The 27,818-nt window shown below is 41.7% G+C and overlaps 1 protein-coding gene across 5 annotated transcripts in view; it reads right to left on the bottom strand.

The window, feature by feature from the left end:
* Positions 1-8,217: 8,217 nt before the first annotated feature.
* rad18 (RAD18 E3 ubiquitin protein ligase) overlaps positions 8,218-27,818 on the bottom strand; it is a 73,472-nt gene continuing 53,871 nt past the window's right edge. The window contains exons 12-13 of one of the 5 annotated variants that reach the window (XM_046311161.1): positions 23,654-23,689; positions 8,218-8,560 (exon numbers count right to left, since the gene is read on the bottom strand). In XM_046311161.1, the coding sequence (XP_046167117.1) occupies positions 8,461-8,560; positions 23,654-23,689 (136 nt within the window). In that variant the 3' untranslated portion in view covers positions 8,218-8,460. Of the gene's footprint in view, positions 8,561-11,971; positions 12,600-23,653; positions 23,690-26,351; positions 26,666-27,818 lie in introns of those variants that run through there. The other 4 variants (XM_046311160.1, XM_046311163.1, XM_046311162.1 and 1 more) reach the window with 4 other exon arrangements.

Raw genomic sequence — 27,818 nt, 5'->3', positions numbered from 1 at the left:
GGATGTCTCCAGCGAGAACCGAGCACCTCTCCTCCAGGTCGTAACCCTCCCAGTCAACCAGGTACTGGAAACCCCTGCCCCGTGGTCAAACACCCAGGAGGCCTTTTACCGGCTGGCCATCGATGACATGGGGAGGAGGGGTAGGCCTGGAGACGGTGTTGCCATCAGAAGGAAAGAGCCCAGTAACAAAGTCCAGAGAGATATGGGACCAGGGACGATGAGGGACAGGTAGTGGCAGAAGGAGGCCAGAAGGAGCATTCTGTGGATTCTTGTTTTGAGCACACACAGTGCACGCGGCAACGAAGGCAGAGACGTCATGAACCATTGTGGCCTACCAGAAACGTTGTCAGAGAAAGGCAAGGTTTCCACAGGAACCTGGATTACAGGTCAGCCTGGAGGAATGAGCCCATTCCAGGACCTGGAACTGGACTGAGTTTGGGACAATTAACTGGTTAACCGGGCCCCCTTCAGGTTCCTGCTGGGAACGTTGTGCCTTGCAAACCAAGGTTTCAATACCCCAACCCACTGAATCCGCAAAGCAGGAGGTAGGGAGTATGGTTTTGGAGACCGAGGGTGTGGCAGAGGAACTGTATAGGCAGGAAAGGGCATCAGGCTTCACTTCCTTTCTGCCGGATTGAGCCGATGGGGAAGGAACAGGGATTGAGCCGATGGGACAGGAAGGCTCAGGGATGGAGCTTTTGGTCCTGGGCAGATCGCTGGAACTGGATGACCTCCACTACAACATCAGAAGCATCAACCTCCAGCACAAATTGATGGGACGGGTCTGGATGGACGAGGATGGGTGCTGTGGTGAACCAATGCTTCAGGTCTACAAAGGTCAACAGCTGGAAGTACCCTGGACACCCAACAGCTGGACTGCACCCTGGACGTAGGTTGAAGCCAATCTAACACTGCTTTCACATTTTCAGGATCTATTTGGACATTTCTGTCTGCGATGACATATCCCAGAATAGAGATTGTAGGGTGGTGGAACACACACTTCTCAGCTTTCACAAACAACTAGTTCTCTAGGAGGCGTTGAAGGACTTGTATGACATGGAGAATGTGTTCTTGGGCAGGCTGGGAAAAAACAGGATGTTGTCAAGGTAGCCGAACACAAACTGATTTCGCATGTCCCACACATTGTTTACCAGGGCCTGGAAGACAGCGGGGGCATTGGTGAGTCCAAACGGCATGACCTCTTACTCATAATGTCCCCTGGCTGTGTTAAATGCTGTCTTCCACTCATCTACTTCACATATAAAAGATGTTGGCCTCCTGGAGAGGTTTGAAAGCCGAGGAGAGGAGTGGTAGGGGGTAACAATTCTATATTGTTATATCATTAAGACCCTGGTAGTCAATGTACGGACGCAGGGTCTTAGAAAAACACAGCGCAGGCAGGAGATGCAGACAGACGGATGCCTCCAGTAGCCAGAGAATCCTCAATGTACTCCTCCATGGCCTTGGTCTCCGGGCTGGATAGAGAATATAGCCGACCACGAGGTGGTGTGGTGCCGGGGAGGAGATCAATGGCACAATCATAAGGACGGTGCGGGAGAAGAGAAGTAGCACGTACCGTACTGAATACCTCCAGGAGGTCATGGTACTCAGTGGGAATGGCAGACATCTGAGGCTTTGCTTACGCCCTGAGGTGGACGTCTCGGGGACGGCTGTGCCGCTTTAAGACAATGGGAATGACAAAACGGGCTCCAACCCAGGATGGAGCTTGTGGTCCAGTCAATAACAGGGTTGTGTTTTTGGATCCAAGAACATTCCAGAGAAGCAGGAACATGGGATGAATCAATGAAGAGGAACCGTATGGTCTCACTGTGGTTTCCTGAAACCCATATCTGAACGGGCACTGTGCTATGGGTGACTCTTCCAATTGAGCGGCTGTCCAGTGCATCCATGGGGACAGAGAGAGGTTGAGTGGGAATACCTCATTCAGAAACCATGGTAGCATCCAGAAAACTTTCATCAGCCCCAGAGTCAATGAGCCCAGATAGATTAGACTGGTCTCCCCACAGCAGAATCACAAAAACAGGTGTACGGGTGATGGGAATTAGGGGACTCCCAGTCTAGCTCACCAGAGTACTTGTACCCACCAGAGAAGGTTTTCTTAACAGGGCCGGTGGCAATATAATGTCCCATACCTCCAGAGTAGAGACATCAGTTATAACTCAGCCTATGTGAGCGTTCCCCAACTGATAATCTAGCTCTTCCCAGTTGCATGGGCTCTGGAGTATCCAACCCATCCGTCGCCGATGATTCTCGAGAAACCTTGGGTGTTTTCGGCTCTCCTCCGAAATAAACACTTTGGGATTTCCGGATTCCTTAGGGCATGCGCCAGCATCAACAGATGATTGACTGTTCCCGAGGCCCAACCTCCTTTCACACTGGCGTTACCTCCAATCGTAATCGAAAGGGCAAGAAGGGAATCGAGGTCTAGTGGTATTTCACGAGCTGCGAGCTCATCCTTTATCTCCTCGACAGTCCATGGAGGAAGGTGTCAAACAGAGTCTCCGGTTCCAGGAACTTTCGGTGGCCAATCTACCACGTAGTCTGCCACACTAGGGAAGTTCTGACGTACCTGCATAGTTTTCGAGCCGGGCACTGGAGAATCAAAAACCTCCTCACCTCTACCATAAATTCCTCCAGGCTATGGCACACAGCGAATTGCTGCTCCCACACAGATGTCGCCCAGGAGAGTGCCCTTCCGGACGTTAGCGTGATTAAATACGCTATCTTCGATTGGCCCGATGGGAATGAAGAGGGCTGGAGTTTGAAAATCAGGGAGCACTTGGAAAGGAATGCCCGGCAGGTACCTGGATCACCTGCCTAACGCTCCGGAGGAGGTCAGTGAGTTCTCGGGGAGCCGGGGTAGGTTGAACCAACCCACCACTAGTATATAGGTTAGTGGGTGGCTGGGAGGTCTCAGATGTGGCGTGCTGCCTATGATCTACTTCATGGATTTTCTCCATTATCGCCTTAAACCCTTGGTCGTGGCATTCCATCAGGGAACGAAGCCCTTCCAAAAGGTCCTGAAATAGCTCCACATGCCTCCCAATGGTGGCTCCCTGCAGGGAGACAATGTGATGGAGCTGGTCCAAGTCTGTTGGGTCTGTCATGGCCAGTTCGTACTACAAGGGCACAAGGTGAGACCCAAATGCAGACATATGAGGTAGATGGTTGAGCTCCGATATTTATTATAACAAAAGGGGTAGGCAAAAGACAGGTCAGGGACAGGCGAGAGTTCATAAACCAGGTCAGAGTCCAAACAGTACCATGTGATAGGCAGGAGCTGAGAGGAGCTGAGACACAAAAATGCTGGTTGACTTGACAAACAAGAGGAACTGGCACAGAGAGACAGGAAACACAGGGATAAATACACCGGGGGTAATAAGCGACACCTGGAGGGGGTGGAGACAAGCACAAGGACAGGTAAACAGATCAGTGTGTGACAAAGAGAGGACCTCACACTTACATATGATAACATTGATGTTTAATCTCTTTTCATAGAAATTCCCTCCTGTAAATGTTTTGGTGGTAAAAAAAAGTGATAATTGGATGCATCTACATTATCTGCCATCCAAATCTGTCATTGGTAGTTTCATTGACATCAACCTTGGATTTGATTAATAATGAAAATGTAAATAATATATTGAGTTATTACAACATAAACTGATTTAAAAGTGAGAACCACTCTATGACATCTGACTTTTTGAATATTTTATACTCCAGCCATCTGTATCCCTTCATCTATAAGCCCACAAGACTGATCAGTTCATCTGCCACCCTTATTGATAATATTTTATACTCCATCTGTATCCCTTCATCTATAAGCCCACAAGACTGATCAGTTCATCTGCCACCCTTATTGATAATATTTTATACTCCATCTGTATCCCTTCATCTATAAGCCCACAAGACTGATCAGTTCATCTGCCACCCTTATTGATAATATTTTATACTCCATCTGTATCCCTTCATCTATAAGCCCACAAGACTGATCAGTTCATCTGCCACCCTTATTGATAATATGTTATACTCCATCTGTATCCCTTCATCTATAAGCCCACAAGACTGATCAGTTCATCTGCCACCCTTATTGATAATATTTTAATGCATTTTTTAAATATTGTGGCTAATACAGGTATACTTTATACTGACATTTCTGACCACTTTCCAAAATTCCACTTCCCTTTGGCAGCTGGAAATGAACGGATGGGAATGATTAGTAGCATTAAATGTAGAATATTTAACACAAGTAATTATGAGCGCTTTTAAGATGTTGATTGATGATATTTAATTGGATTTTTTTTTTAATCAAGCCATTGTGGAGCCTGCTTACCAGACTTTTCTCACATCTTTCAATTCTGTATTTCACCACTGCTTTCCCTTAGTAAACCACATAAGACAGGAGCAGAAGGTTATGTAAACCTTGGTTTACAACCAGTCTCATAAACTCCTCAGTTTAAAAATAAAGTTGTATAAAAATGTCTCACAAATCCCTCTCCATTGAATTCTGCAAATTACAAAAAGTATAAGAACACATTTACTCACCTGCTTCGGATATCCCCAGAAATATATTTCACTAAAAAAATCTAAGAATCCTTAAATAATATAAAGTCATCTTGGAAAATCATCAATCAACTGTTGCATAAGAAAAGGGCATCTACAACTATCCCATCTCAATGTATTGTTAGAAATAAGACCTATAGTGATCCTGATGTTATTTAATGTGAATTTAAAACTTTTTTTGTGAATGTGGGTTCCTCTATGTCAAATGAAATAGAGAAAGGGAAATCCCATGGATTACATTAAAGGACATTTCCCTTCTCTGCTTCAGTTTGATCTTCCTGATGTAATGGATGTGATGGTGGTAATTGGTAACTTAAAGATATCAGCAGAAGGTCATGATGAGATTGGTGCCTCTTTGGTGAAATCAGTGTCTTCCTCGATTACTGAGCCTCTAATTGCCAAAGTTATCCTGCTCTATAAATCTGGGGATCCAATATATTTCACAAATTATCGCCCAACATCTTTCCTACCATCTTTTTCAAAAATCCTAGAAGAATTGGTGCAATGTTGAAACATTTAAATTCTCTGTATTCTATGTGAGCACCAAAATGGTTTTCGTAAAACTACTCCACAGATATGGCTCTTTTACAACTTGCGGATAAAATCTTTACAGCCCTGAACAAAAATGAATACGCTCTTGGCATGTTTTTAGATTTAACCAAAGCGTTTGACACAGTTGATCATGAAATATTTCTTTCTAAATTGCATTATTACAGTTTTCATGATTATACATATAATTGGCTTTATAGTTCTGTTTATGATAGAGAACTATAGCTTAATTTACCAATATCTCATTTACTGTAATATTGTCTGGGCCAGTACCTCCTACCTACACAAATTACTCAACATTGCAAGACTAGCCACCTCCTGGCTTCATCTGCACCTTTGTTTAAGAAACTCAATATCTTGTCTATTTATGACATTAATGTGCCAATTATGTGCCAATTATGCACTTTCATCTACAAATACTCATACCTACCTGACAGTTTACCTAAAACCTTCAATGGATTCCTCTAGGTTAACACTGAAATCCATCTATATAAAACAAGATACTGCGATAACCTTCACCCTTCCCACTGCCGCACCTCACATAGAGCATTTACTATCAGAAACAGAGGTACCATACTCTAGAATTTTTATCTTCACATTGCCAAAATATCATCATCCATCAATAACTTCAAGCGAAGACTGGGGGTCAGCCTGATGAACCAAACTACTCAGTAATCTTCTCCATATAGCCTAACTCTCACAAACTCACATTTAAATATGTATTTTTCATGATTACTGATCAATTCATTTATACATTTATAATTAGTAGGTTTTGTTATCTGTTTTTACAAACCTATCATAATTTACATAATGTTGTGCAAATTCTTACACAGGGACACTCAAAGTCAATCTTAAATGAATCATTGTTTATTGTCACTGTGCTGGAGGGTTTCAACAAACTTAATGCACCATAGTGAAAGTCTGTCAGAAGCTCTAACGGGGCAGTCCCATTAGTTTCCTTATATACTGACAAGTTATATTTGTATTTAACTTATTCATCATTTACAATTAATGTTTGCTCCATTCATGTGACGACCAATACTGGGTCATGCATGTGACAGACCAATACCTCAAGAGGCTTCTTCTCTCTAAACTGAGACCTTGAAACTGAGATATCCCTTTCTCTAAACAAGGTTCTGGGTGTAATACCAAATTGCAGTTACTGATAGTGAGGATTTGTTCAATCAGTCACTTGCATGAACACAGAAATTGGTTTTAGAAAAGCACAAGCTGAGAACATAGAAATTGGTAAATAGAAAAGCACCAACATGAAATTTTCCATCACAGTAAGAATTCACATGCCTGAGTCAATACAGATTAGAATCACCTTTAGCAGCGATTACAGCTGTGAGTCTTCTGGGTAACTCTCTAAGAGCTTTTCACACCTGGATTGAACAATGTTTGCCCATTATTCTTTTCAAAATTCTTCAAGCACTGTCAAGTATGATGTTGATCATTGCTAGACAAACATTTTCAAGTCCTGCCATAGATTTTCAAGCATATTTAAGTCAAAACTGTAACTCGGCCACTCAGAAATATTCACTGTCTTCGTGGTAAGGAACTCCAGTGTAGGTTTGGCCTTGGGTTTTCTTTACTCCTGAACTGATTTGGGCTTGCCGTAACAAAGGGGTTGAATACTATTTGACAAATTGTTTATTAATTTGGAAAATGTTTTACAAACAAAATTCCACTTTGACATTATGGGGTATTGTGTGTAGATCAGTGACACAAAACCAACATTTCATCAATTTTAAATTCAGGCTGTAACACAACAACATTTGGAAAAAGTCAAGGAGTGTGAATACTTTCTGAAGGCACTGTATATTCTTATGGGAGCCAAATTGTTACTGTGATCATCAGAGGGGAAAGTCTCAGCTTTCATGAATGGGTTCATAATAGCTTACAGCCAAAGCGGTTCAAACACTAGAGCCAAATTCATAGGAAGAAAATACATTCAACATTGGCTTCAGAAACCACCAGAAACTAACCGCCAGAAGCTTCCGTTTTACCACAGAGAGCGTTAGCTTCAATCTGTTCACCTCTACCTTTCCTGGCTGGCAAAGTACCAGGATGTTGTCTCTGGTTTTTAATCTGAATTTAGATCATTGAAAACGGAATCTGAATGCATCTGAGAAGTTCAATATATTAAACTTTGATTAACTTGAAATGATGGTTTGTAAATTTGATACACAGACAATATAATCCAATATCTACCCTATTGAAATGTAATATATAAATATAGGATGAATATTCAATTCAGTTTTTAAATAACATTTAAATTTAACACAATATTCATTCAATTTCAAATCATGAAATTCAAGTTGTGCATTAGACGTTCAAAAATATAATATTATAATCCTCATATAATATCCTAATACAAATTCAAAATTATACAATTAAAATACAATCGGTTGGCAATGAAATCACTCCATATAGAACTTCTAAGCACCTTAACCCAAAGACTTAACACTGAGTGCATGTATAGTAGCCTCTCATGACAGACTTAATATTAGCTGGCCTGTGCGCACACAAGATTTGGTTCTAGGTGCCAAGATCATATGTACTGTATAGAGACCGCGGAAGAGGCGACGTGAGAGGGTTTACACCCATCAAAATATGTCCATGATAAGCAGACCGCCTGCCATCCCGCTCAGCCTAGGGCCTTATAACGAAGCACACAATGAGAGCACAGCATCTCTCACAGGGTAAGTCGCTCTGGATAAGAGCGTCTGCTAAATGACTTAAATGTAAAATGTAAATGTCTTAGCATGCAAAGCCTCCTCTATTTGGTTTTTACTATATGTGAATTTTTCTGCATTCGGTGAATCTGTTTCAGCTACAGATGCCATTATCTACTTAATTCTAAAGCGGTGACTGCTAAGTGAGGGGAGAACTATGGGATGATTGGCAGGTTGGTATTGGATTGTGGAATAATAGACCTGTTGGATCATAAGGAATCATAGAGATCCAATTATATAATTTCCATGTGTTTAATATGCTAAACTGACATATGGGAATTAAAAAATTGTCAAGAATTTGATGAGCAGTTGGTCAATATACACGTGACACAAAAACTACAAAGTATTGTAAAATGTGAAATATTTATTACAACGTTAATATGTAGACTTGACAGTACATGTAAAGAACAATTAGCGACTAGTCCATGAAAAAATGTAATTTCCTATAAAGATATCAATACTTACAAAATGACACATATGTATAAAATATATTGCATAACTTGCCATATCCTGAAAATGTGCTTAAAGAAAAGTAAAACAGTTTAACAGAGTTCAGCTCAGATCTTTCCTATCCTCTTCCCAGCATTCCTCCTCAGGTTTTCCGTGCTCGTTTTCCCACGACAAAGGGCAGAGCAGAGTCTTCCTCCCTGGAGCAGAAAGCCCGCTTCCCACTCGAGGCGTTCTCTGAAACTCTGGAGAGAGAAATTCTCATAAGTGAGTCTGGGGCTTTTGGTCATGTATCAAGCCCCAGATTAATGGAGCAGAAAGACCAAATCACATTATTAGAAAAAATGACAATTCATGACTTCTATGGAACAATTCTCTCACAGACAAATGGGCAGCAAAAGGTGTCTTTATTTGCGCTGATGAGTCCTGTTCCCTATACAGCCCTGACCAAATCACACCCAGGGCTGCTCTACCACAGATAGTTACAGCATAGCCATCTCTGCATGCATGGGGGGATAGTAGAACGTTTAGGTTATGTCTCCCATTCCTAAAAGGTATCCCCACTAATGATATAGCTAGAATAAAACACTCCTTGACAACAGTGTGTTTCCAGGGAATTGGTACAGATATGTTGAAGTGTGAGGCATGGTGGTCTGGATGCAGTACAGGTCCTAATCTACTGTCCACTGTCACAGCATAAGGCTTATAATATTAAGGATTTCTCCCTGCTCTGTTCTCCGCTCACACTCCTCTGTGGCCACATGCCCACTAACACAGACGGAAGGTCAACATGTGGAGGTCAGGTCTCTGCAGGGGGCAGCAGGTCACCGACCGCTCTGCACTGTGGGGTACATGTAAGATATCACAACATGTAGAGCATTGGCCTGGCAGGGTGCTGCAGGTCAAAGGGCATAGTCTCAAGAAGAGCTATGGTGGCCCTTCAGGTCGTTCTCCTAGTATCTATGCCAGTGATCCCCAGTGGGGTGACTGAAGTGTTATTTTGGAAATGTTGACCCAAGGAATTGACTTTATCCATGACATCAAAGGAAATAGTAGTCTAAAACAAAAGGCTTTTGGGGAAAGGGTAGGTATCCCCCTTTCCCCAAAAGCCTTTTGTTTTAGACTACTATTTCCTTTGATGTCATGGATAAAGTCAATTCCTTGGGTCAACATTTCCAAAATCAGTTGTACAACTGAATGCCTTCAACTGAAATCTGTCTTCCACATTTACACCCAACCCCTCTGAATCAGAGAGGTGCAGAGGGCTGCCTTAATCGTCATTTTGAAAGACTTATCTGTGCTCTAGCTCTGAATGAAATGCCCCACCTGACCTTCCACGGTCTGCTGATTTCTTCTCTGAAATGATAAAATCCCAGAGAATGCTTTCTCCTGAACTTTCCAACCTTTCTCCCTCTCTGTTCCCTCTGCTGCTTATCGCCAGTGCGACGCACAGAATCCTGAGAAGTAGTCATATGTTCTCCTCCCTGATTTATTTTCTCCCCACAATTAATTAACACCAAGGGGTAAACAGGTTTTCGGGTTGTTAACCTTTTTGGGATGGGGGCCAGCATTTTCACTTTTGGAGGAATAGCGTGACCAGAGAGAACTGCCTCCTACTCTGTCCCAGATGCTAACATATGCTTATTATTATTAGTATTGGATAGAAAACACTCTGAAGTTTCTAAAACTGTTTGAATGATGTCTGTGAGTATAACAGAACTCATATGGCAGGCGAAAACCTGAGAAAAATCCAACCAGGAAGTGGGAAATCTGAGGTTTGTAGTTTTTCAAAGTTTGGCCTACCAAATACACAGTGTCTATGGTGTCAAGTTGCACTTCCTAAGGTTTCCACTAAATGTCCACCATCTTTAGAAACTTGAATGAAGATTCTACTATAAAGGAGGGGCTCATGAGACCTGTTTGAGTCAGTGGTCTGGCAGAGTGTCTCAGGCTCGTGACGCGCGCTCCCGGCAGAGTTAGCTCTTGTTCCAGTGCTTTTCTTCAGACATAGGAATTCTCCGGTTGGAACGTTATTGATGTTTTATGTTAACAACATCCTAACAATTGATTCCATACATCGTTTGACTTGTTTCTACGATAAGCAGCCAACAAGTGCTAAGCATATTTGGGAACTCCTTCAAGACGGTTGGAAAGGCATTCCAGGTGAAGCTGGTTGACAACAAAGCTGTCATCAAGGCAAAGGGTGGATATTTAAAGAATCTGAAAAAATAATAATATTTGGATTTGTTTACACTTTTTTGGTTCGTGCATATGTGTTATTTCACAGTTTCTCTCTTCACTATTATTCCACACTGTAGAAAATAGTAAAAATAAAGAAAATCCCTTGAATGAGTATGTGTTCTAAAACTTTTGTAAATTGTTGCATTCTTGAGTTTTATTGACAAATGTCAATAAAAAAAAGGTCAGTCAATGGAAAAACCTGATCAAAATGAATGTATATGACTGGTTTAAGTAAATACATTGTTTGCTCACTGGGAAATTAATATCCAGTGACAACTGCGTGGCGTTTGTGACAGCAACTACGTGACCTATTAGAGTGTATCACTAGCCACTTTAAACTATGCCTCATTGTTTACATACTCTACATTACTCATCTCATATGTATATACTGTACTCGATACCATCTACTGCATCTTGCCTATGCCGTTCTGTACCATCACTCATTCATATATCTTTATGTACATATTCTTTATCCCTTTACATTTGATTTGATTTATTACAGTCCTATAGACACTATGTCCTGGGATTTCATTTGATTTGATTTATTACAGTCCTATAGACACTATGTCCTGGGATTTCCTATGTAGAAGAACCCATTACATTCTAACAACTTGTGTAACTTATGAGCGTCATAGAGCAAAATCAGTTGCAACCAAATTCTGATCTTTTTCCCACTATTTGGTCTTTTGAACAATCATACCAGTTACTTTCACATTGGATCTATTTCCAATTAGTTAAACAAATGTCACAATTTGGCTGCCTGTAAATGCAGCCAGAGGTGCTCAGATAAATATAAAGGGGTGGCATAGCTCTACATGTGTTCAGAGTTGGATGCAGCACCGTGGGTACCCTCGTATACCACATAGACATTTTAGTTGACGTCTGCCAATGATACTTAACTCACAATCCATAAAAAAGCCCTGCTGAAATTTAATCCGCTATGCCATTTAGGTCACAGCAACCGCACAGTTTTGTTTGGTGGAAAAACTGTCTAGACAGATGCACACACTCAAAACGACAGTGCATTCGGAAAGTATTTACACCCCTTCCCCTTTTCCACATTTTGTTCTTCTGAAATGTATTAAATACACATTTTTCCTCATCAATCTACACACAATAACCCATAATGACAAAGCGAAAACAGGTTTCTAGAAATGTTTCCAAAAATCTGAAATACCTTATTTACAGAAGTATTTGTACCCTTTGTTATTAGAATCAAAATTGAGCTCATGTGCATCCATTTTCCATTGATCATCCCTGTGATTTTTCTACAACTTGATCAGAGTCCACCTGTGGTAAATTCAATTGATTGAACATGATTTGGAAAGGCACACACCTGTCTATATAAGGTCCCACAGTCGACAGTGAAGGGTACCAAAAAATATCTGCAGCATTGAAGGACGCCAAGAACACAGTAGCCTCCATCATTATTTTTATTACCCTGGACCAGATGGTAATAAACGTGTGGAAAAGTGTGTGTGTGGGTGAAAACAAATAAAATATTAACAAAAAAGGTTTGCTGTGTGCCTTCACTCCCCCCTGGGCCTGCTATTTCAACATAGCACCAATAACCTGTCTGTCTGTCTCCCTGCCTGTCTCCTGCTTTTCTGGCACTCTGTACCCTTTGTAGTGTGTGAAACTAAACAATGTTTTGCGGGAACCTGCACAATGTTATTACAATACATAATTTTGATACATTGTAAAAAGAAAAATGAAGTATTTTTCCACACTGTACCCCAGCCAGGTACAAATTGGGGGAGGGACACAAATAAATAGTTTTGCATGTGTGGCTCCCTACCACAATCTATCAGTATGGCAAAAATAACCTCTGCTCAGAGGGCCATAGAAATATGATTTACAGAGAGAGAAGCTAGTGTGGAAGGAGTCTCTTCCACTTTGGAAGATGAAGAATTTTCTGTGTTATGAGGATCATGTCTCTATCAATTCGGAGTCTGACAGTGACTTGGAAGAAGAGGATGAGATCGAGCCTCAGCCAGCCCCAGGACCAGCCCATCAGCAACCAGCTCATCAGCAGCCTGCAGCCTGCAGGAGGAGAAATATGTATGTCAAAAAATTGTGAAATTGAATGGTCTTCTTGACGAAGGAATGAGCCACCCTGCATGGCCGCCAATGTGATAAGGATGAAACCAGAGAAAAACACGAATGGCGGTTAGTCATGGGCAGGACATAAAGTATTATTTTTAACTGTCAATCCCAGACACCATCCAGGAAATTATTCTGGACTGCACTAATTTGGAGGGAAGCTATGCTTTTTGTTGTTGCAAACTTTGGGTTTTTACCCTTGCTGGTGTTTTCAGATCCAAATAGGGAATCCACAGAACCCCTGTGGGATGCAGATACTGGCAGATAACTGTTCCGTGCACAATGTCTCTGGAAACCTTCCACATTATTTCCAGGATTATCTGCTTCGATAACAGAGACACCAGACCAGCTCGGCGGCAGAGAGACAAGCTAGCTGCAATCAGTGTGGGACAAGTGGGTGGACCGCCTTCCCCTGTTTTACAACCCTGGGCCCAACGTTACTGTTGATGAGCATCTCATGCTATTTAGGGTCCACTGCCCCTTCATGCAGTACATACCGCAAAATATGGAATCAAGATCTGGGCTGCCTGTGATGCTGCTTAATCATAATCATATGTGTGGAACAGGCAAGTGTTTACAGGGAAGCCAGAAGGAGGAGTCCCTGAGAAGAACCAAGGGATGAGGTTTGCCTGAATGTGACACAGGGACCCAAGTGCCCACAACATCACATGCGATAACTTTTTTACTTTGCACAAGCTGGGACAGGAGCTCCTCAAGAGGTAGCTGACGATGGTAGGAACAGTACACAAAAAACAAGCCAGAGCTCCTACCTCAGCTGTTGAATACACGTAACTGGCCTATCAATTCCTCTAGGTTTGTGTTCATGGCCGACACGTCCTTAGTGTCCTACGTGCCAAAGAAAGGCAAAAATGTGGTACTTATGAGTACGCTGCATAGGGATGGGTTAATCTGTGTCCAGGAACATCAAAAAACAGTAATCCATTATGATTTCAATGCCACAAAAGCAGAGGTGGACAATTTAGACAAGATGGTGGCAAAAGAAGAAACCTACGCTGGCCACTTGTGATATTCTTCGACATCTCATTTGTCATCTGGATGGCATTGAACCCATGTTGGAACAGAGAGAAGCTCCAGACCTCAAATCCAGGGGAGGCAACATATCCCAAGGACCTCAGCTTCTGCAGTCATCGTGAGGATGATTCAAGAGGAGGATGCTGGTGCCCCATTCACTCAACCCACAGAACCAACAACTCCAATACTGGAGGTAAGTGTGAGTGATGTTGTTGCATGTGTGTGTCTGAGTCTCCTACCTTGGCCTGTTGTAACTATATATGTGAGTGAGATGTTAGTAAAATTCCAGAACTAAATGTTTTCATCATTCTAGATTACAGCCAGTAGAAACAAGAAGCGATGTGATGCAAGAATTCTAGCTTAATGCTTAGCGCATAGAATTAAAAAGGTTTCGTCAGATATTATTCATTCTAATCAGACAGGTTTTATACATGGACGATACATTGGAGATAATATAAGACAAATACTGGAAACAATAGAACACTATGAAATATCTGGGAAACCAGGCCTTTTTTTCATAGCGGACTTTGAGAAGGCTTTTGATAAAGTATGACTGGGGTTTATATATAAATGCCTGGAATATTTCAATTTGAGAGAATCTCTTATAAAATGGGTTAAAGTTATGTATAGTAACCCTGGGTGTAAAATAGTAAATAATGGCTACATTTCAGAAAGTTTTAAACTGTCAAGAGGAGTAAAACAAGGTGGTCCACTATAGGCACTATAACAATTTATTATTGGCATCGACATGTTAGCTGTTACAATTAGATCCAACAATAATATTAAAGGATTAGAAATCAATGCCTTAAAAACAAAAAGGTGTCATTGTAAGCAGATGATTCATGTTTTGTTTTAAATCCACAAGTAGAATCCCTCCACAGCCTCAGAGGATCTAGAAACTTTTTCTAACCTCTCTGGCTTAAAACCAAATTATGATAAACATGATATTATAATCTGTTTCTCAAACTAGACACTAATGTACTTGTCCTTTTGCTCAGTTGTGCAACAGGGCCTCCCACTCCTCTTTCTATTCTGGTTAGGGCAAGTTTGCACTGTTCTGTGAAGGGAGTAGTACACAGCGTTGTACGAGATTTTTAGTTTCTTGGCAATTTCTCGAATGGAATAGCCTTAATTTCTCAGAACAAGAATAGACTGACGAGTTTCAGAAGAAAGGTCTTTGTTTCTGGCCATTTTAAGCCTGTACTCGAACCCACAAATGCTGATGCTCCAGATACTCAAGTAGTCCAAAGAAGGCCAGTTATATTGCTTTTTTTAATCAGGACAACAGTTTTCAGCTGTGCTAACATAATTGCAAAAGGGTTTTCTAATGATCAATTAGCCCTTTAAAATTATAAACTTGGATTAGCTAACACAGGAGTGATGGTTGCTGATAATGGGCCTCTGTACGCCTATATAGATATTCCATTAAAGATCAGCCATTTCCAGATACAATAGTCAGTTACCACATTAACAATATCTACACTGTATTTCTGATCAATTTGATGTTATTTTAATGGAGAAAAATGTGCTTTTCTTTCAAAAACAAGGACATTTCTAAGTGACCCCAAACTTTTGAATGTTAATGTATATTTACCCCCCAAATATATGGGGGATTGGAAATGATGCAGACAATTACGTTGATGCAATATTAAAGATGATCCCTAAGAGAGAGAGAGATAAAAAAAGAAGCGCTGTGATGTGTGTGGACCCAAGAAGGACAGGAAGACGCAGAACACATTCATCAAGTGCAAGAAATACATTTTGAACACACACAGTAAAACTTTGTCCCTCATGTGGGGTGTAGACCTGCCTTAATTTGTGTTCAATGGGGCTAATTTATAATTTCCATCAAATTCTGTAAAATTTGTCCTTCCAATTTGTTCAGTTCAAAGCAATAAACATCAATAGTGATGAAAACCTTGTTTCTTTTATATTTGTTCAAGATAAACATGATTTATTCCATCCATCTCTAGATTATAAAATATTTCTGTTCACCCCCCAAAAATGAGCTTTTATTGATAAATGTGATCCAGCAGAGGTAAATGGCAACTATTAACCACGTATGCTGTCTATATTGCTTGTAATTAATATAGGTCAACATCTAAGAATGAAGTATTTTTACGTAAGTTGTTATGGCTGTATTGTTTTAAAAACCCAATAATGCGGTTGATCCTTCAGACCCGTGAACATTGGATGAATAACAAAAACATAAACACCACACAAGGGTTAAAGCCTCAAAGGGTATGATCCAACTTTCAAAACCAGTCCTTTTTGGCCACGGTAGTCAACTAGCTAGCTAGGTAGCCGTTTAGCTTTCTAGCACATTCCCAAAAGTGGTTTGAAATGTGGCTTGAAACCACCGATTCCATGTGCTTTTTGGCTGTTTATATTGCAGGAAAAATAACTGATTAGAGTGGATTTGAGTCGCATTAAACTTCCAATGTGAACAATACTTTAGAGCACATTTGTTTTTTCCTCCCAAAGTCATTTTACAAATTTGTTGTTTAACTTACTTTCACTGCACTTTGAAATGTTGGTGGGAGCTCATTAGCATATATGGGGGCATGGTCTAATATACGTTGTATTTGTGCCAACTGTTAGTGGAAGTGTTGTACCAGTTTAAGTGGTTTTATCACTATGTTGATTATTAAGGTTGAGCACCCAGTTCTACAATATTTGTAATAGCGTGTGACAATCAAGAGTTACACTTCAAAAAGTGGTTACTGTACATTTTCCAGTAAGTTAATGGCAGTTGGTCACTGGGAAGTTTGCTGCAAGTAGTTATTGTAAAATTCACAGTAACTTACTGTGGCTCATCTCTGTCACGCTCACTGACCTGATGGTGTGTCAGGAAGGTCAGTTTGATGCCAACCAAGAGGTTGAGGCACGGTAAAGCCCAAGTGTGCTCACCACAAAGGATTGTTAGGAGTTGTCAACTAATGTTATAAGCTTTCTTGTAATTAGAAAACCTTCTGGCAGCAGTTGCAAGTAAGTTACTGTGCATTTTACAACAGCTTACTGACATCTGGTTGACAATAACTTACTAACATCTGTGCGAGTTAAGCTGCCAATAAGTTAATGGCAGTTAGTTGTCAGTTACTGGCTATTAAGTTACTGTGAATTTAACAATAACTTAGTGACAGCTGGTTGCCAATTAGGTAACCCAAAATTCACAGCAACTTCTAGATAACTAACAGTGTATCAGTGTATAAGTGAATCTGTGAGGGTATTTTTCACCAGGTGTCAGAAAAACCTTTCAGTAAGTCGTGTTGTTTGGGTAAAGATTTCATTAAGACCTATTTGACAGACTCGGTTATTTCCATCTCTATCTGGATGTTCAGCAGTGAACACATTTACCTTTGGTACATACTGTAGGTATCTAATCAAGACCAGGTCTACGCCTGCCTAACTTATGCCAGTCAGAGGAGAAAAAAGGAAGGCTGCTGTCTGTCTGGAAGCCCCTCTGCAACCATTACTTTGGCCACCAACCAAACTTGTTCTTGGAATTCCTTAGGACACACCGGGGGGGCCTATTCTTGGGCTTGTCCATGTACATAAATCAGATCTTTCAGGAACGTAATCAGTGGACATGGAAAAGTAAATAAATAAAGGCCATGTTCACAATATTATAGTCCACAACAGTGCCCAATGGGCGGTGGGGGGTGAATACTAACCTGGGCGTGAGGTGGGGGTGGAGGGATATAAACCTGGGTGCAAGGTGGGGGTGGAAGGATATGACTACTGGATGGACAGAGAAGAGAGGGAAAACAACATGTGGTTCATGGATCAGCATTTGTGGGGGTAGAGAGGGATGAGGGATGGGTATAGGGAGGTAACTTAGAGCAGTATACTATTGGTTTAAGAGCCATCCCCCACACATATACAGTACTTCTCAAAATGCCTCGACTTAGTGTATAACCGATACCATCTGGTCCAGACATTTCTGACAAAACCAAAGGTTACAGATAAGACTTTTACATGCTTTCAGAGGGAAACTCTCCCTGTCTTGCCATCATTACTTAACAATTAATAACTAAATCATGGCTTCCTGCTCATGAGTTCACCAGTCGTTCCCAGCTCCAGCTCTCAGGGGGAGTTGTGAATGGCTGTATATAGAGCAGAGATGTGAGGCTGTGTATTCAACCCAGCAGAGGAGGAATGACATCAGGAGCGTACGGTGGCAGCCATAGACATCACTGAAAGGTCATCGAGACAGAGATGAAGAGTGTGACCTTGATTATCCCCAAACACAATGACAGAGACACAACAAGAGAGGAGTCCAATTTATTGCCCTACCATGTTTGATATTCCAGTTGGCTCCCATCAAGGTGACTGAATGCAAACGACCCTTTGTTCCCCTATATTAAAGAGGCAAGGGGAAGCACACAAACAGAAAAGCTTCAAATGATGACATCCTGCACAATGCACACACCAAGTAAGGCACAGGCTTTACATGCCAGCAGCATACCACCCTGCATCCCACTGCTGGCTTGCCTCTGAAGCTAAGCAGGTTTGGTCCTGTTCAGTCCCTGGATGGGAAACCAGATGCTTCTGGAAGTGTTGTTGGGAGGCCAGTAGAGGGCACTCGTCACTCTGGTCTAAGGCAATCCGCGGGCAGTGAAGGGGACATTGCCCTGTATAGGGTGCCATCTTTCGGATGGGTGCTAGATGGGTGTCCTGACTCTCTGTGGTCATTAAAAAACGCTTGGCCCTTATCATAAGATTATTAACCCTGGTGTAATGGCTAAATGGCTACGCAATAGGCATACACAGTGCCTTGCGAAAGTATTCGGCCCCTTTGAACTTTGCGACCTTTAGCCACATTTCAGGCTTCAAACAAAAAGATATAAAACGGTATATTTTTGTGAAGAATCAACAACAAGTGGGACACAATCATGAAGTGGAACAACATTTATTGGATATTTCAAACTTTTTTAACAAATCAAAAACTGAAAAATTGGGCGTGCAAAATTATTCAGCCCCTTTACTTTCAATGCAGCAACTCTCCAGAAGTTCAGTGAGGATCTCTGAATGATCCAATGTTGACCTAAATGACTAATGATGATAAATACAATCCACCTGTGTGTAATCAAGTCTCCGTATAAATGCACCTGCACTGTGATCGTCTCAGAGGTCTGTTAAAAGCGCAGAGAGCATCATGAAGAACAAGGAACACACCAGGCAGGTCCGAGATACTGTTGTGAAGAAGTTTAAAGCCGGATTTGGATACAAAAAGATTTCCCAAGCTTTAAACATCCCAAGGAGCACTGTGCAAGCGATAATATTGAAATGGAAGGAGTATCAGACCACTGCAAATCTACCAAGACCTGGCCGTCCCTCTAAACTTTCAGCTCATACAAGGAGAAGACTGATCAGAGATGCAGCCAAGAGGCCCATGATCACTCTGGATGAATTGGAGAGATCTACAGCTGAGGTGGGAGACTCTGTCCATAGGACAACAATCAGTCGTATGGAAGAGTAGCAAGAAGAAAGCCATTTCTTAAAGATATCCATAAAAAGTGTTGTTTAAAGTTTGCCACAAGCCACCTGGGAGACACACCAAACATGTGGAAGAAGGTGCTCTGGTCAGATGAAACCAAAATTGAACATTTTGGCAACAATGCAAAACGTTATGTTTGGCGTAAAAGCAACACAGGTCATCACCCTGAACACCATCCCCACTGTCAAACATGGTGGTGGCAGCATCATAGTTTGAGTCTGCTTTTCTTCAGCAGGGACAGGGAAGATGGTTAAAATTGATGGGAAGATGGAGCCAAATACAGGACCATTCTGGAAGAAAACCTGATGGAGTCTGCAAAAGACCTGAGACTGAGACTTAGATTTGTCTTCCAACAAGACAATGATCCAAAACATAAAGCAAAATCTACAATGGAATGGTTCAAAAATAAACATATCCAGGTGTTAGAATGGCCAAGTCAAAGTCCAGACCTGAATCCAATCGAGAATCTGTGGAAAGAAATGAAAACTGCTGTTCACAAATGCTCTCCATCCAACCTCACTGAGCTCGAGCTGTTTTGCAAGGACGAATGGGAAAAATTTTCAGTCTCTCGATGTGCAAAACTGATAGAGACATACCCCAAGCGACTTACAGCTGTAATCGCAGCAAAAGGTGGCGATACAAAGTATTAACTTAAGGGGGCTGAAAAATTTTGCACGCCCAATTTTCAGTTTTTGATTTGTTAAAGAAGTTTGAAATATCCAATAAATGTCATTCCACTTCATGATTGTGTCCCACTTGTTGTTGATTCTTCACAAAAAAATACAGTTTTAGATCTTTGTTTGAAGCCTGAAATGTGGCAAAAGGTCGCAAAGTTCAAGGGGGCCGAATACTTTCGCAAGGCACTGTATCACTTATCAAGCTGATCTATGGTTAGAATTCTGCCACGAAAATCGTTGCTGTGCATCACCCATGTGGGTGCTACACATTGGATGAGGTAAGTTTCCCAAGGGGTGCATGTTTTGGTTTTTGACCTAACACTACACAGCTGATTCAGCTGGGGACAAGGACAGAGTTTAGAAAACCCTGCCCTTCTATGTAAAGCGCTTTAAGTACCTCAGCTAGCAGCAAAGTGCTATGTAAATGCAATCAATTATTAACATGCTATAATTGGTTCTCCATACTTGTATGGAGAACCAATCTCAGACTTGTACTTGCCATCCTCGACTTATACTTGCCACCCTCGAGCGTTGACAAACAGCAGCACCATGAACACCTGGCAATGAGAGGGCTGTCCAAAAATGACTAGAGCGCTTCTGCACACTGATTGTACAACAAGCATTCACGTGACATGGACCAGGTTCCATAGCTGTGTTGAGGACAAGGGAATGCCCAGCGCTATGTATCTGGGACTCAACGTAAATGTCTCATTTTCCCAAGTCCATTCATGGGAAATCATTACATTTAGCACAGGCACCAACTGGAAAAAGTCATTCAATAGACGCTCCATTGTCAGTTAGGTGCTGTTTTCTTAAATAACTTTCCTCCCACTCTTGAGGGTATTCATTTAGGAGACAAGCAGGTCTGTGCAGAAAGAAAATGTCAGGAAGACACACTTCAGAACTCCTGATCGTGGAAAGAATGGGCATCATGAGGTTTAAAGGGAGATGTGACCGCAGCTCATGGAAACTCCACCATGTAACGTCTGCAAAATAAATAGCCAATTGGTTTTGTGGCAACAAACGTGCATTATGAATGGGAGGATCCTTGGCAGGCATCGTCACGGCAGAGCTCCTGTCAAATCTCATGTGATGTGACAAAGTGTCAGGATTTCCGTTATGAAAACATGGCGGCGGACATCTGACCAGCAGCACTTACATTTATCGGATCCAAATACATTGGGTGAGTAACCTGATCAGGGAATCCACACGCGGTGCTCAGAATGACAGAAATCCCATTTAGATTATGGTCATTCATTTTAAGAGAACATGCAAGTCGATGTTAGAATAACTGTCCACATTTAGTTTCCCTCAACCAACAAGATGATTAAGGAACAGCATAATCACTAGCCTATACATAGATGCTGCGCGAGTTTCACTTTACAGTATATGGATGGAGACAGCAGAATCTATTTGAAAACGAAAAATGACAGGGTAGCCTACTCTGCTGACAAACAAAATCAATAAAAAAAAAGTCATTGTCCATACACACTGTAATTGGCCCACGAGAAGGGGAGACACAAATAGAATATGACGTCCATTTAAACTGGAGGTGGCAATGACCACACAATAATAAAGAGTGAATATGCAGTGCACACTGATGCTCTCGGTTGGTGCCAATAAGATAGGCTATAGGACTACTGTGGTTCACTCAATTAAGTTGAGCATTTTTGAAATGTATTTCTGCCTAGACAGGCGTAGGCTAATTAGGCTATATAATTTTGCCAATTTAATTAAATCTACTATCCCCCATAATAGAAAAGTTGGTCAGTTTGTTGAGAAAGAAATAGCCCAAACAGACTCTGGGACAGTGAGGGGAGATATATCCCAAATTCATACAACCAGTAGGCCCCCATAAACATTTTTTTAAAGCAATGAATCGGATGCAACAGATCAGAAAGTTTAGCTTAAAATGTTGAGAAGATATTATTTATCAACGTTATTATCGCTGCAATGTGCACAAGGCAGTAGGCTACTTGCCAATGTACATTTGGCCAACAGACAACGAAAGGAAGCTGAAAACCAACAGAACATGAGAAAAATAGGGTACTGGTTTCAATGGCATTTGGAAGTCTTTGTAAAACCAATTGCCTCCACAGATATGGTCCAATTTTGCTTAGGCTAATTTGAAGCAAGGAAAACATGCCTCAGTAAAATGTTCAATGAAGTAGTTAATAAATGCATACTGCCTCCAACTCGTTGCAAAGTGGTGAAGCCTGCCTTCCGATGCATTTTAATGGGAAATGGGAAGCACGCCTCAATTACCAGTTGAGAAATAAAGATCATTTTTTAATCGTGGCCCAAAATGATTTTTAATAAACTAATTAGCATTTAGAATTGTATGCAATGATTGGGCTTATTAAAGCGCTGTCTGACAGATGTTCTGCTCAAAGGCTCTGTATCTGTGCGATGTGCGAATGTGATAAATAAGATCCATAACGAATATAAACACCAGCCATGACATGGGAACCAGCTGTGCAACAGGGACTGATCATTACTCTGAGGTGGAGGGTGAGCCGGAGCTGCACCTTGCCTGACTACACTTCAAACAATCATAGGCTGTAGGGGGCCTCACGACTTGAGACTGGAGGGACCAAAACCTTGGAAGAAGGTTTATGACACAGTGCTGTGGGAAAGTATTTGCTCCTTTTTGCATATTTTTGAAACTGAATGTTATCAGATCTTCAACCAAAACCCATTATTACATAAGGAATCTGAGTTTACAAATAACAATTATTTTTGAAAAAGCAATTGCCCCATTACACTCAATAACTGGTTGTGCCATCTTTAGCTGCAATGACTGCAACCAAATGCTTCCTGTAGTTATTGATCAGTCTCTCACATCGCTGTGGAGAACCTTTGGCCCACTCTTGCATGAGGAACTTCTTTAACTAAGAAATATTTGTGGGTTTTCAAGCATGAACTATGCGTTTCAAGTCCTGCCACAACATCTCAATTGGGATTAGGTCTTGACTTTGACTAGGCAATTCCAAAACATCTAATTAGTTGCTTTCTAATCATTTTCATGTAGACACACGCAAACATTGTGTGTTTTGGATCAATGTCTTGCTGCATGACCCAGCTGCGCTTCAGTTTCAGCTCACAGACAGATATCCTGACATTCTCCTGTAGAATTATCTGATACAGAGCATAATTCACAGTTCCTTCTATAAGGCATGTCGTCCTGAGGCAGCAAAGCACCCCCAAACCATCACACTACCACCACCATGCTTGACCCTTGGTATAAGGTTCTTACTGTGGAATGCATTGTTTGGTGTTCTCCAGGCATAATGGAACCCATGTTGTCCAAAAAGTTGACTCAAGTTCGCCAAAAAGCACATGGAAGCACCTGGGTGATCATCAAGACTCTTGTAATAATGGTCTATGGACAGATGAGTCAAAAGAATAACTTTTTGGACGATATGGGTCCCATTATGCCTTGTGAAAACCAAACCTGACATTAGCAGATTGTTAGTTGAAAAAGCATTCATCCGTGTCAAGTCACGCAAGGCAGCTGTCCTAGCAGTTGCATCAGCAATTTCGGATCCAATCTGCCCATCAGTGAGGCCTACAATTACCCACTATTGGCAATTTCCTCGCATCAGCTAACTCCAAATGACAAAAACCCAGCTAGCAGAATTGAGCTGAAGACTGCCCGTCTCCAACAGATGTCCTGATGTGGCAACATGGCAGGAGCTGACATGATGAGGCCGCATGTTTCCAAACATCAGTGTTGTGTGTGAAGGTTTTGTTATTAAATTTGCCTGAAGAGCAGAATAACTTACTCATAGCATCTGTCAGCGAAGACGTCGGAGATGGAACTGAGAAAACAGAGAGGAGAAACTTGCTATTAATAGTGTTCAGAGCGTCAACCAGTCATCACAACGGAGCAGCACTTAAGTGGAACAGAGAAGAAAGAGATAGAGAGTTAAGCCTGGCATGCACAATTGGCACCAGTCATTGAAACCAACACCATCAGGCTAAAAATAGGGCCATAACACATAACACACATCTCATCAGCAGCACTCCCTCGCCTCATAACTTATGTTGACAGAGCATATCTCTCACATCCAACTCTCCTACTTCGAAAGCACATTTGTATGCTGCTGCCACCCAGCTAAATGGTGGGAAGAACATGTGCAACAAACAGGATGCAGGTTTCTGACAGATTATATATAGTAATGAAATACATCACACAGAGTAGAGTTTTTGAAAATCAACACCTGAAATAACTTATTTGGACTGAGACTTTTTTGTTTCACCTTTATTTGACCAGGTAGGCTAGTTGAGAACAAGTTGTCATTTACAACTGCGACCTGGCCATGATAAAGCAAAGCAGTGCGTCACAAACAACACAGTTACACATGGCATAAACAAACATACAGTCAATAACACAATAGAAAAGTCTATATACAGTGTGTGCAAATGAGGTAAAATAAGGTAGGTAAGGCAATAAATAGGCCATAGTGGCAAAATAATTACAATTGAGCAATTAAACAATGGTGTGATAGATGTGCAGAAGATGAATGTGCAAGTAGAGATAATGGGGTGCAAAGGATATATATATATATTTTTAAACAGTATGGGGATTAGGTAGTTGGGTGGGCTGATTTACAGATGGGCTATGTACAGGCGCAGTGATCTGTGAGCTGTTCTGACAGCTGGTGCTTAAAGTTAAAGAGGGAGATATGAGTCGCCAGCTTCAGTGATTTTTGCAATTCGTTCCAGTCATTGGCAGCAGAGAACTGGAAGGAAATGTGGCCAAAGGAGGAATTGGCTTTGGGGTTGACCAGTGAAATATACTTATCGATACATACAGATATCCATGTCGATATCAATGTGTATATGCCTGAATTGAAATCAATTCATATACTGTAGGTTCAGCCAAAAGAGGACCCCGGACAGCACGTTCCTGTTCCTGGTCTGCGGGGTCCTAGAGTATGAGGACGAACCAGCCTTCAGCACTGGGTCTGCAGTTCCCTATTGTAGCCGGCTGGTCTGTGCGATAAGGACTTAGGACTGGATTGGGCTGAAGAGGTGCTGGGGCAGAGCCTGAGCTCTGTGACTCAGTGGGCAGAGCTGGGGGATCAAGGCTCGAGGTTGGGTCAGCCTGTAAGATGATTGCTGAAATTTGTCTCTCTAATGAAAAGCCTACGGGAGCAATGAGCAGCAGCTCTGTGGAGAAAATGGTGGAAATTCGCTAGCTGGAGGCTGCATCCTAACGAGGCACAGCCAGCGACTCAGGAGTCCTGCCACAGGGAAGACCTCTGTAACAAGTCGCAAAATCAGTTGTGCTTCTGAAGGCCTTGGTGACTTTAGGGGATGATATGGGATTCAGAAAAAAGAATGGGGCACACAACACACAAACAAAAGAAAAGGTCAACCCCAAAAAATGCATTTCAGGAGAGTTAGCACTCTTTCTAAGAACCACTCTCGGCTCTGCTTATAGGCGTGGGGGGGGGGGGGGGTCAATGACAAAAACAACACTATTGTGATTGTCAAAGTGGTATCAAAGATCAGGACAAGGAAAGCACTTCAGAGTAATTTTCTTCCTGGGTGGTTTCTTTGCCTTTTGGACAGAGGGGAAGCGAGAGAAAGAGGGGAGACAGACACAGAGATAAAGACAGAGAGAGCGAGAGAGAGAATGCTGTCCCCCTGTGATACTATCCAGCAGAGTCGTTTGGACTATGGCCTAGCCCAGGGACAGAAAACACTAATACGGGACACATTTGACAAAAATGAATCTATAGAAATAAACTCAGCAAAAAAAAGAAACGTCCTCTCACTGTCAACTGAGTTTATTTTCAGCAAACTTAACATGCGTAAATATTTGTATTAACATAACAAGATTCAACAACTGAGACATAAACGGAACAAATTCCACAGACATGTGACTAACAGATGGAATGATGTAATAATGGAATAATGTATGTGGGCCACACGACACACAAACAAAAGAAAAGGTCAACCCAAGTAATGCACATTTCAGGAGAGTTAGCACCTTTCAGTCTTTGTAAGACCCACTCTCGGCTCTGCTCATGAGCGTGGGGGGGGGGGGGGGGGGGTCAATGACAAAAATACAATTGTGATTGTCAAAGTGGTATCAAAGATTAGGAAAAGGAAAGCACTTCACTGAATCATTTTCTCCCTGGGTGGTTTCTCTGCCTTTTGGACAGAGAGGAAGAGAGAGAAAGGGAGGAGACAGACATAGAGAAAGAACACTGTCCAGGTGATACTAACCAGCTGAGTCGTTTGGACTATGGCCCAGCCCAGGGATAGAAAACACTAATACGGGACCAATATGACAAAAATTAATCTATATAAATATATATATATACAGTACCAGTCCAAATTTTGGACACACCTACTCAATCAAAGGCTTTTCTTTATTTTTAACAGTTGCTGCATTGTAGAATAGTAAAGACATCAACACTATGAAACCACACATATAGAATCATGTAGTAACCAAAAAAGTGTTAAACAAATACAAATATATTTTAGGTTCTTCAAAGTAGCCACCCTTTGCCTTGATGACAGCTTTGCACACTCTTGGCATTCTCTCATTCTCGCAACCAGATTCATCTGGAATGCTATTCCAACAGTCTTGAATAAGTTCCCACATATGCTGAACACTTGCTGGATGCTATTCCATCACCCTGCGGTCCAACTCATTTCAAACCACCTCAATTGGGTTGAAGTCGTGATTGTGGAGGCCAGGTCATCTGATGCAGCACCCCATCACTCGCCTTCTTGGTCAAATAGCCCTTACACAGCCTGGAGGTGTGCTATCCATTGTCCTGTTGGAAAACAAATTATAGTTCCACTAAGCACAAACCAGATGGGATGGTGTATCGCTGCAGAATGCTGTTGTAGCCATACTGCTGCCTTGAATTCTAAATAAATCACAGACGGCGTCACCAGCGAAGCACCCCCACCACACCATCATACCTCCTCCTCCATGCTTCATGGTGGGAACCACACATGCAGAGATCATCCGCTCACCTACTCTGCGTCTCACAAGGACACAGCGGTTGGAACCAAAAATCGCAAATTTTGAATCATCAGACCAAAGTACAGATTTCCAATGGTCTCATTTCCATTGCTTGTGTTTCTTGGACCACGCTAGTCTCTTAATATTATTGGTATCCTTTAGATGTGTTTTTTTTTCTCTTCAGCAATTCGACCATGAAGGCCTCATTCACGCAGTCTCCTCTGAACAGTTGATGTTGAGATGTGTCTGTTACTCTGTGAAGCATTTATTTGGGCTGCAATGTGAGGTGCAGTTAATTGCTGATTTCTGAGGCTGGTTACTCTAATGAACTGATTCCTCTGCAGCAGATGTAACTATGGGTCCTGCTTTCCTTTGGCGGTCCTCATGAGAGCCAGTTTCATCATAGCGCTTGATGGTTTTTGCGACTGCACTTCAAGAAACATTCAACATACACACAGCGGGTACAAGGGGGTACATACAGTGAGGGAAAAATTTCCCTCATTAAAATGCAAATCAATTGATAACATTTTTGACGTGTGTTTTTCTGGATTTTTGTTGTTGTTATTCTGTCTCTCACTGTTCAAATAAATCTACCATTAAAATTATAGATGGATCATTTCTTTGTCAGTGGGCAAACGTACAAAATTAGCAGGGGATCAAATACTTTTCCCCCCTCACTGTACATACATACAGTCGTTGCCAAAAGTTTTGAGAATGACAAATATTAATTTTTACAAAGTCTGCTGCCTCAGTTTGTATGGTGGCAATATGCATATACTCCAGAATGTTATGAAGAGTGATCAGAAGAATTGCAAAGTCCCTCTTTGCCATGCAAATGAACTGAATCACCCAAAACCATTTCCACTGCATTTCGGCCCTGCCACAAAAGGACCAGCTGACATCATGTCAGTGATTCTCTCATTAACACAGGTGTGAGTGTTGACGAGGACAAGGCTGGA

This window comes from Oncorhynchus gorbuscha, linkage group LG18, assembly GCF_021184085.1.
Source record: "Oncorhynchus gorbuscha isolate QuinsamMale2020 ecotype Even-year linkage group LG18, OgorEven_v1.0, whole genome shotgun sequence".
Lineage (NCBI taxonomy): Eukaryota > Metazoa > Chordata > Actinopteri > Salmoniformes > Salmonidae > Oncorhynchus > Oncorhynchus gorbuscha.
Note: the sequence above shows the minus strand (reverse complement) of the source record. Positions and strands in the feature narration are given on the sequence as shown.